At 30.0% G+C, this 11217-nt stretch overlaps 2 protein-coding genes and 1 non-coding gene across 5 annotated transcripts; 1 reads left to right on the plus strand and 2 right to left on the minus strand.

Annotated features, from left to right (window-relative positions):
• Positions 1–323: 323 nt before the first annotated feature.
• On the minus strand, positions 324–3371 carry LOC148191914 (protein cornichon homolog 4-like). Of its 3 annotated transcripts, none has more exons than XR_015782688.1 (5): positions 2123–3371; positions 1845–2026; positions 1140–1262; positions 932–1059; positions 324–568 (listed from the first exon to the last, which is right to left on the minus strand). XR_015782688.1 is itself a non-coding variant. In XM_088100918.1 (4 exons), exons 1-4 carry the CDS (start codon positions 2192–2194, stop codon positions 1035–1037), a joined length of 402 nt encoding a protein of 133 aa, XP_087957044.1. In that variant the 5' UTR covers positions 2195–3371; the 3' UTR covers positions 708–1034. The 3 variants fall into 3 exon arrangements, 1 of the variants encoding a protein (XP_087957044.1); XR_015782689.1 differs by having other exon boundaries at positions 324–797; XM_088100918.1 differs by lacking the exon at positions 324–568 and having other exon boundaries at positions 708–1059.
• Positions 3372–3521: 150 nt separating this feature from the next.
• Positions 3522–5811, minus strand: LOC148191915 (PPR containing protein). Its single transcript, XM_088100917.1, has 3 exons — positions 5357–5811; positions 4175–4391; positions 3522–4053 (listed from the first exon to the last, which is right to left on the minus strand). Exons 1-3 carry the CDS (start codon positions 5633–5635, stop codon positions 3809–3811), a joined length of 741 nt encoding a protein of 246 aa, XP_087957043.1. The 5' UTR covers positions 5636–5811; the 3' UTR covers positions 3522–3808.
• Positions 5812–9273: 3462 nt separating this feature from the next.
• On the plus strand, positions 9274–9346 carry TRNAK-CUU (transfer RNA lysine (anticodon CUU)). Its single transcript has one exon. It is a non-coding gene; the product is annotated as a tRNA-Lys (tRNA).
• The last annotated feature ends 1871 nt before the right edge of the window (positions 9347–11217 follow it).

Genomic DNA, 11217 nt, shown 5'->3' on the forward strand with positions numbered 1-11217 from the left:
TTATTTTAACTTAATGACTTAAATTTCACATCAAAATTTAGAAATTAAAAATATGTTTAACTTAAATTAAAAAAACAAAGTTACTGGAAGGAGTTAAGAACAAATTTAGAAGACATATATATAAAAGATTGGACAGTCAAACAAGTTATTTCCGGTGTGAAACTTTGATGACTGTTCATACATAAAATATTTTACTGATTTTCGGTAGCAGCAAGCCGCCTTACCCTTTTGGAGAAATTTGTGTCGTTGCATTTGCAGAAAGCATACGTTTGGAGTATGAACAATGATGCAAAGCCAAGGAAATAACAGTTAAGAAAATGATGTCAGTAACAGATGTTGTTTTCCTTTTCATAGAGTGACCTGATAATCTGATATAACGATAATGACAAGTCACCAAGTTGCACAAATAAATTAGGCTCGTATTTTCAGCTAGCCAACAATGTTTGTTCGTTAAACGTTACAATCCAAGTTGCACACTGCCTTGTCTTTGATTACATTGTTTTATTTAATTGTCGTGCAAAAGATTATTATTGGCTGCTTCTGGGAAGAATCTTGAACCGATATGCGCCTGCTCATGCAAGTGTCAAAACCAACATGTTTTCAAATGAGATTACAATGAAGGGTATAACATATTTCAGAACTATTATTTGCCATTTCCTAAAACTATTTTTATTATTTTGTATGAGATAAAAGGAAAGAAGAACACATTTCAGTGATTTTTTAACTTCATTTTGGTAATCATTAAAGGATACAAATAAGGTATTAAACATCTGTATGGAAGTAAACTCAGAATCCACCTGAAAATTCAGAAATATTTAAAGATATATTCAATTCGTGATTTTAAAGCTAAAATTGTGTTTAAGCTAAAACATTATTCTTTACCAGTTTTTATGAGTATCAACAAACAATCAACACAGACCAGCAACCTCACCTCTAAAGTTCATGATTACAGTGTGAGAAGTAATTAAGTGTTCTCTACGGCAAGCTTCTGGGAGTTTGCAGAACCCCATAATTCAAGCAATCAACTACAATTGCTACTCCAGTGATGAGTAAATCATCCTGCAACAGGATTAACAATTATGAATAAAAACATCCATTTTAACAAAATCTATATAAAAGGAGAGACAACTAAACGTTACCAAAATACTGAGAGGAAAAGGGTAAAGACAAGGTAGAAGAATTTGACTAGCCGTTGCTTCTTTTCCCAGTGGAGCTGGTTGAATATCTCAGTTACATCAATCAAATGCCTTCTTTGCCTGTACCTGATCAAAGGATTAAAACATGCTATCAATACAACTATATTATGAACATTTCAGTACATTTAAATTTCAAGACTATTGTTTCGTGTCCTTTAATCCTCTAACCTGTATGCAACTATCTAAATCCATGCAATGGAAAGCTAATCCCAAACTTGTATGTGTTGCAAATGTAACGAACACAAATTAAGACATGAATGAAAATTTAACTGAATGTGAGAACAAAAACCCAGTAAGAAAATGAGGAAAAACATTATTTACTTGGTTTGTTTCAGCTCTCTAAACATTCCTAGACTCTCTAAAATGTAGAATACTGCAAAGACCCGTTTAATTAAATTCATACTCTGTTTCCTTCTCTCACCTAAATATAACAGCGCAAAAGTACATTTTTTCCTTGTAAAGGTTTTCTAGAGATGAAAAATAACTAGTTATCGTAGTGTCTGTTTGTTTCATGTCGAGAATAGAAAGTGTCAAAGTTCAAAGTCGAGCTTGTTTTTTTCTCACTCTCAAAATGAAGACGGGAACATTTGTAGAATCTGTGGTTGTGTATAATCAAGAAACAATGAAGCAGAATTGATACAAACTTACAATCGAATGTTGAACAAAAGATAAGGAGCGCAGAAGAGTGCCATTATCCAATGCTGAGTAACAAGGTAGAAGAACCATAGGGCAGCTTGCGTAGCAAACTCGGGCAAAACCACCACATTTATTCGAGAAGAGGAGTCATAAGGATTTATATAATCAAATTCTAGGTCTGCTAGGCACATTAACTGCAACAAAAGTGAAATCATGTAAGAGGGTAATTATATGTAACTTGTTTCTCCATATTATAACATTGAAGAAGGAGGAAGAAGAAGAAGAAAAACCTGGTAAGTGACTAGGACAAGCAAGGCAATGAGGAGGAAGAAGGAGATGAGCCAAGCAAATAGATCGCCCATCTCTCTTCTTCTCCTTCTTCCCCCTTCAGTGATGGGGCGTAAGTTAGCCGGAGCCTTTCTCCAGTACGTGCGCAGTTTGCACGTCTTCTCCTTCCTCTACATTTCTAGGCCATGCACGCCATGCACGCCATTCTCGCAACACCACTAACTCAAACAATCATCCCTTTTTCTAGCTTATTTTGTTAAATGCTATTCATCCAATATTCATCCAATTAACTGTGTTTTTAATCCAAATAACATTAATAATCCTTTCCGTTTTTATCTTCTAAAAGTCTGACATTTTGACATTCGTTCGTATCATATTCTGTGATACAATACTAATCTCTGATATCTTTAAGAAAACTGTCTTTTCAAAGAAACTGAGATATAAAAATTGCGACTTTATATTTTGGATTCTTTTTACAGAAATCAAAGCTCAAATTTGCAAATTTTATAAAGAATAAATCAATCATTATAAAGCTTTCAGAATATGTAAAGAAAAAATTATAAAATTTAAAATTAAAATTCTGTATGGTTTAAGAATTAAAAAAAATGTTTAAATTTCATTACTCATATATGTTAACTTCATTAATGTACCCAAATTTCTATTAATCTATTCAAACAAGTAGTAATAAAAATTGTTTTAATTTAAAAAAAAAAGTGTTTTACGACGTACATAAGATATAAAATGTAAACAATGCATTAGTATAATATCCAACTAATACTTTTTATTTGTTTGAAATTTTCATTAGATTTGAATTGCTTTCTTTAACAAAAAAAATTTAATTTTGTTTTAAATTCAATTATTTTAAATATTTTCTTTTATTGTGAAACTATTAATTAAAGTGTGTATTTAAATATTTACTTATTAATTAAAAACTTATTGCCATAAGTATTAAATTTACAAAATTCATTCGATAAACGGGAAACTTAAGAGCTCTTCTAAAGCTATATTTATTTATTTTTATACAATGCCACACTGTAATTTTGTGTACTTTATCTAATTTAAAAACTATATTTTTAAGCAATTAATCTTATATAAAATTTGGAAAGTATCTTGCACGTCTCTTATCATTCAAAATAATAACCACAACTACAAATTACATGAGAATTTATCATATTTTATTCAAATTATACTCGATATTTCATCACACTCTTCATTGTTTTTATGTTTTTTTTAAATTAAAATTGTAATTCCATCTTCTCAGTCCAAATCCAATCTCCGGTAAACAAAGTTGAAGAGAATATTAATAAATCAAACACACAACAAGTTATAACTATGAAAAGTTCCAGATTTTTTTTTCACTGCGAGGGATTTAAATGAGATCGAGAAGAAGCCAATGCCATCTCGGAGATACAAATTCATTGATATAGACTTCATTAGAATACATTGGATGTATATGATAAAGTGAATTTAAACTTATTTCAACCCAAAGAAAAATTAATAGGAAGAAGTTTATGTTCACTTACGTATTAATTTAATAGTAGCTTTAATTGATGTGAATGTAAAAAATGGTAAAGGTAATATTTACCCAAGTGATAACCATACTTACAGCTGAAAATGAGGGGTTGAAAGGCAACATATTAAAAGTTGTTGCTTTTTCCCATCATTGACTGAAGAGAGTGTGAGCGTCCTCACTGGGAGCAAACAACGATGTTCCAAAGACGCTGAGCTCTTCTTACAATTTTGCTAATCTTGCGGGCAAAGAAAGAATGGATGAAGAATGGAGGAGGATTTGGTACGGATGGAGTAGAGGCACGACTGACTAATTGGGGAGCACTTCCCGAATGAAATGAACTCAAAATAGAAGCACTGCTATTCTTCCGCAGATAAAAACTTCTACTACCCACATCCGCAATCACTTCTGACTTATCCAAACCTTCCAACCAAAGTTCGTAATCAAAATAAATAATCTCTCCTATAAAATCCTCTTCACGTATATATCTTTACTAATAGTTCTGGAAAAGTGACGAATATGATATGTTTAAAATTTTACTTACTCTGGAGACTGAAATGAGAGTGATGCAATTCGAATGAAGATGTCATACTAGGATTGATATTGGGGCTCCTTCCTTCTTCTCTGTATTTATCTACCACAAGCTTGATTGTGTCGTCCACACTGGAACCCAGTTTAACCATGGTTCGAACTGGCCCTGGACTTCCCTCAACGGTCACATTAACTACCACCTTAGCCTCTTTGTCGTACCCCTTTATTATCTAATAATACAATAACACATGACCAGTCACCAAGACGAAAGCGTGCTTTCGTTCACTATGCTTGACCAAGTTTAGCATGCCAATTGCTCTTTATTTTTAGTACAAGTAGCCATTAGTTAAAAGCCATGACTAAGTCTAATATTTAAATCTTTATCACTTGAGGTGCCACACAGGGTAGATTATTAAATTACAGACTCCATATTCATTTAACCCCAAATGGCATAAACAAAAAGACATTCCATGCTCATAAAATAATTTTAAAATCAAACACCATAATTAGTTTCTTCAAAAATAACTTCAAAGAAAGTTGTTTTATGCAAGGCTGGTCTGACTAAATTGTGAGATGCTATACTACTAGCAAGCACTTTCATGGATAAATTATGTCCGTGGTTTGCTTAATATGATATTCTTCACGCCACCTCTAAAGTTTTTCAGGGCTATTCTTGCGTAAACTAAAAGCAAAACCAATGGCAGGGTTGAGACAAAGGAGAAAAACAAAATTCTCTCTCCCTCAAGTTTGACCCTGTTCTGTCTTAAACCTTACATAACAATAACAGTGCTTGGCCAAAACTTCAGGGTTCTTTCCAATTTCGGATCACATGATAAAAGAAATACAGTTTAGTTTAGCTTAACTTGGTTATTCATACCAAACTTCCCTTTTGGGTTTTCCTCAAACCAAAAGAAACATCTTAGACAGACTCTCGCTTATCAGATAGCAAATTAAGCAAGCTTGTCATACAAGATATATCAAAGGATTTCTCAAAATTAGAAGTTCATCCCATTCCACCAACGTAATTTATAATCATTCAACCCTAATTTTAGCCTTCTGCTAACAGGAGAGAGCAACACGATGTTCGTTGAAAAACGTTGCAAAAAGCAAACATTTGTATTTTCATGATAATGATAATAAAAAGTAATTAATTAATTAAAAGGAAGAAGGAGAGTTTAGTAAAGTTGAGAGTAACCTGCTTAGTGTGAATCCGCGGGGAGGAAAAGGGAGAAGGGGAAGACAGAAAGGCATCGGAAAACGTTTTAGGACGGAAAAACGAGCCTCTTCCACTTTTCCAATAATGGCCGTCAGCATCGCCGTTTTCTCGTCGTGTAAGCAGAGGCGCCGATGAGCAGCGCTTCAAGACCTTGACATGCTTCGGCTTGTTGTTCGTCCGGCGGTGGGGTGACGGCAACGGTTGCCGCGGCTTATTTCTCCGAGCGGAACCAATCGGCGAACTTATCCGTGGAGACATAAAAGTGGGAATGATTGGAGTTAAATTAGACGGATTGAATTATGAGTGAATAGAAGTTAAAAGAGAATGAATTGGGTAGTTGCGCGAATGGTTGTTGATGTGGACTTTCTTCCTGTTTATCTTTCATTAACTTCTCTTCTCTTCTATAACGTCTCTAATCTACCATTCCTCATATCTTGCATTTCTTGCCCCTACCACGGTCCCGCAATCTTTTTATTTATTTAATAAATACCTTTTCACGTACTTCTTTTCTGCTTCTTTATTTTTAAATTCTAATATTAATCTTTATTTTTTTTTCAAAACATGTATTTGATAAGTTTAGTTTTCTCTCAATTCAATTTATGATGGTAAAAAAAATGTTAATAAATTACAAATTTAGTTATAAAAATTATTAAAATTACAGTATACTAATGTCTTAATAAAACATTAATTACAGTATATTTCGTTCCAAACTAATATATATAAGCAGATGATATATGACGAAGCTTTCGGCACCGGCCATCTATTATTTTATATACTTTTCTTTTCCATTAGGAAATGCAAATCGTGATTTTGGTGATACAATAAACACTATTTTTTACGAAATCTTGTCTATTTTTCATTTGCCCAAGGTGCATCTCACGTTTTGTTTTCTTCTACACCTCCAAACTTTTTTCTTTTTTCTTTTCCACTTTATCTTATAATAATAAACTAGATAATATAATCCGAAAAAACTAATCAGATCAAAAATATTCGAGAGACCAAATGTAAACTGAAACAAAAAATCTAGTTAATTTTTTTAGAGATGTAGTTATTGGATTTTAAAATCCATTATACAATTAAGCATATCAGAATTTTCAAATTCGATGACCACTGATAAATATAATATTTCACAATCCGACGTTAAAAGTATTTGACACTTAATCAAATTTTAAAAGTTAATAAACAAACACAATTGGCTAATAAACAGATTTTGAAATCTGATAAAAAATTTACAATATAACTGTATTTCAAAATAATATTATCATATTTGAAAGCCTTTGATTATGAAATTTTATATAAAACTTTTATTACTAGTTCCAGTATTTTATTTCATTCTTTTATTTATTTATTTATTTATTTATTTCGTCGAACCATTTTTAATTTCAAATATAAAGATTGCTTTAAAAAAAATTATCAAATCAGAATTTAGAAATTAAAGAACAACTGTATAAAAGCACCATCCATAAACTAATTAATATAGAAATAATTATGAAGTAGAAAATTATTTTTTGGAAAAAATGTATTTACATGTAAATCAATTAGGATTATAAGTTATCACTAACAAAAATAAAATAAAAACTGGTGATGTGGTCGAAAATATGAAAAACATAAATTTGGCATGCAAAATCTGTATACTAGTTAAAAAAATAATGGTGTTGTTGGTACATGTCTACTATGGAACTTGAAAATGATAATCACCCGATTTCGCTATTTGTCAAGCATTATTAGATTCTCAAATTCGATTTTGCTGATTTTTATTTAATTTTGAAATTAAGTAAGTGTGGAATTTATCTTGTTTACTAAATTTCAAAATTTGATTTTGATCAAATGTCATTAACTTTTAAAATTCCATAAAGTATAAAATTTATGTTATTTATTGAATTCTGAAATTTTGGTCAAATGCCTCTATCTTTTAAAATCTGGTTTTGTTGGTGTTTGTCAAATTTTACAATCCGATAAAATATAAAATTTAAGTTGTTCATCGAATTCTAAGTTCGATTTTACATAAGTGTCACCAGATTTTTAACTTCAATTTTATTAATCTGTACTTAATTTCCAATTTTAATTCTTCTAAAAATATTTGAGTTTGTTCGCAGGGACGACGGAAAGATAGTTGGGAAGTGCAGGATATTGTGACTGCGGCAAATGAAAAGATTGTGGAATAAGGTTTTTATCCTAATCAAGGCAAAGGGTAGTTTAGGGATTTTAAAAGAATCGGCAATGCAGGAAGAAAACAACGGGGTGCAGAGAGAAATTCCTTTGCCCAATTCGGTCCATTTCTTAATAGTTCGACCTGGTCCAATATAGGCTAATGCGATTCTTACCTGTTTCAAAATAAAATATATATATATATAAAAAATAATATATATATATATATATATATATATATATATATTAAATTAATTTTAAATTTAAATATGAAAGGTTAAAAATATAATATCGTTTTATAAAATTAATCCACATCATTATAATTTATATCCACATATGGATTTGACCTAAGCTTAATTGGCCCACATGCTAAACACACCAAATAAAAATAACTAAAATCCTAATTTTACAGTTTTAAAATCTTCAATTTGAAAAAGATATCTCCACGGGATAATATATTTATCAGGGGTTGGTTTCATCATCATATTTTAAAAGTGTACTTAAATTACTATTCACTTTCTAATGGTTAAATATATTCGTGTGTGTGTGTGTGTATAATTGCATGGAGTTTTCTTATATAAGGTAATTTTTTTTTCAAATATTTGTGGTGATTTGACAAAAAAATAAATATTTTTAATTTATTCCATCATTAAAATATGGCTTATTGGATATATATCTAACACAAGTTATAGGACATTCTTCATATAAACTATTCTCAAGAACTTGAAATAAGAGATTAAAATAAATTAAATTTGTACCTGATCCAAAATTGGTTTGTACATCATTTAAAACTATTGTAAAAGAAATAAAATGATTGCTATGGATTATTTTATATATAAGTTAATTTTAATTTATAGATAAAGTATTTTCTTTGTATGTAAAAATAGTTTTTAAAATACGAAAAAAACTTTAACATTAAGCATTTATTAATATGACTAATAATTAAATAATATCAAAAAATTTGACTGATTATATATTGTTAAATATATAATCAAAATAAATAATCAAACATGCAAATGGTACCGTAATTAAAGTTCATAAAAGCATTATAATGAAAATCGTAATAAAAAAATATACTTAAGTATAAATAATATGTTCAATTTAACATAAACAATTGCGATAGTTGTGTGAAGTATATATCGAAACGCAAAAACATAAAAGAAAAATAATAATGAGATGATGAGAAATGCGACAGTCGTATTTTATAAACTGTGTATTCTGATATACGTGACTTAATTTAGAAACATAAAGTAAAAAATTGAAAACATAAGATAGAAAAAAATATGATCGACATTTGGTAAAATAATGTTAACCTTTTCAAACAATTAAAATCTCAATAATGGAAGAATATCATGAAGGAAAATGACACTTGAACAACCATTTTTGACAACATTTAGACACGCGCACACGTGTTTAAATTTGAGTGGTCCATTTCATTTAATTTTTTCAACTGGACCACTCAAATTTAGATACGTGTGCGCGTATCTAAATGTTGTCAAAAATGGTTGTTCAAGTATCATTTTCGTATCATGAAACTTAACTTAAAAAAAACTAAAAAACGAAGTTACGAATTACAATAAAAGTAGCCAGAACTTATGACAAAATATAATTCATATTTATAATATCAGAAATAATATTTTCAACAAAACAAAAAATATATTATAAATTGTATTTATAATATATATTTTTAAAAATAAATGTTAATTAACAAGATAATAATATGTAACAATTTCAAAATTGAATCATAAGCCCGTCTAGCTCAGTTGGTAGAGCGCAAGGCTCTTAACCTTGTGGTCGTGGGTTCGAGCCCCACGGTGGGCGTTTTGTTTTTGGTGTTCTACATGTTTGTTTGCCTTCTGGGCCGTAGTGATTCACTTGAGAAAAAAGAGAAAGCCCAATAATATTGGGCTATGTTGGGCTATGAAGTAATGGGCTTGTATTTTGGTATCCGAGTATTTTGTTTTGTGGTGGAAGCTTTTTAGCTTGAGTAGGAAGAGTACGAGGGAAGGAGCCGTTTGGCGCTGAGGACTATTATTGGGTCACCACCAATAATGAGGTTTGTAATATAAATCCCATACACTGAAATTTGATCTTGGAAGTTTTGTGATGAATTTGTTATTTGTTGGCCCATATCTTGCTTTTTCCTGAATCACTTTTATAAAGTGAGTGAAATTTGAAATGAGCTTTGTCATGGTTCCTCAGACTTTATGGCTTTCTTTTCTGATGGCATAATTAGGAATTTCAGTTTTTGAATCTTGGCCGTACGCGTGGTAATCAGGGGGATCCCGTTTTACTCCAAACATGCTCCTTCCTTATCCATTTTTAGCATTTCAGATCATCTTCTTACTTTTCTCCCTTCTTTATGTTCACTTTTTAATTTGAAGTTAATTTTTTTATTATTTATTTTAGTAGATTTTGAAAGTAACTGAGAGTGGACTTGGAAGTAAAATGTATGAGAATTTGATTGATGTGACCTGATTAAAAAATTTACTTCCAAATTCACTCTCACATATCTCCAAAATTCACTCAAATAAACAAAAAAAAATTTACCTTCAAATCCTCTCAAATTCATTCAATCACTCTCTCCCAAATCCTTTCAAGTGAACAAGGATTTAATGTTAAATCTCAAATCCGTTTTGTTGTAAAAATGTTGTCAAAAAAAATTGTTAAAGAAACGTTTTGTTTACTGTAAGTATGTTATATTGGTAATTTGGTTATGGTGATGTTTATGGTAAGAATTTGAGAGTTTTACATATAAATGCATCTATGGTTGATTTACTTTATACAAAAAAAGTGGTCTCTTATCTTCATGATGATCTCTGTGGGCCAATATTAAATTTTTTTGTTCTTTTTACAAATGAAAAATCTACATTAGTGCTGTTGTATCTTTAGGTTTGATGCTCCCTCTCACCCGTGTTTTTTCACGTAACATGAGCGTAACTTGGTGTATTATTAAAAAAAAACATGTATTACTAATGCCGTATTTTTTATAGTGCTATCTATAGTAGATATTAACTAATATATCATTTCCATATGTTCGAATGATTTTTTAAAACATAAAAGTCTATTCGTTGCTTTTATCCCTTTTCAAACAATTTTGTACTCGATTTCAATTATATTTTTGTTTTTATATGTTTTATATAAATTACTTTGACCCAAAAAATGCTGTCCTCCTCCTATTCTTTATTTAAATTACTTTATTTAAAATCGACCTACATAATGTTTTACCAAAGTTTCAGCTTCCTGAGAGTCTAAATATATGCATCAGTTTTGTAACATTCATGAGATTGACATTGTTTTATGCTAAGTTAATTATACTAAAATTTTCATAATTTTCTAAAAATTGGTGCTGACGATAGTGTTTACTTGAATGGATTTGAGAAAAAATGATTGAAGGGATTTGAGAGGATTTGAAGAAAATTTTTGTTGTTGTTTATTTGAGTGGATTTATAAGTAAGTGATAATGAATTTGAAAGTAAAGTTTGTGATAATTAGTGTAGAATTTGATTGATGTAACATATTAAAAAAATTTCTTCCAAATCCATTCTCACTTATTTCCAAATCTACTCAAATAAACAACAACAAAAATTATCTTCAAATCCTCTCAAATCTCTTCAATCACTCCTTCAAATCCATTCAAGTGAACAAGACATAAGTGTTGAATTTGTGATCGATGAAAATAATACTCCTCG

The sequence above is a fragment of the Vigna umbellata genome, chromosome 10 (genome assembly GCF_029865625.1).
Source record: "Vigna umbellata cultivar VRB3 chromosome 10, Vumbellata_1.0, whole genome shotgun sequence".
NCBI classification, from domain to species: Eukaryota; Viridiplantae; Streptophyta; class Magnoliopsida; order Fabales; family Fabaceae; genus Vigna; species Vigna umbellata.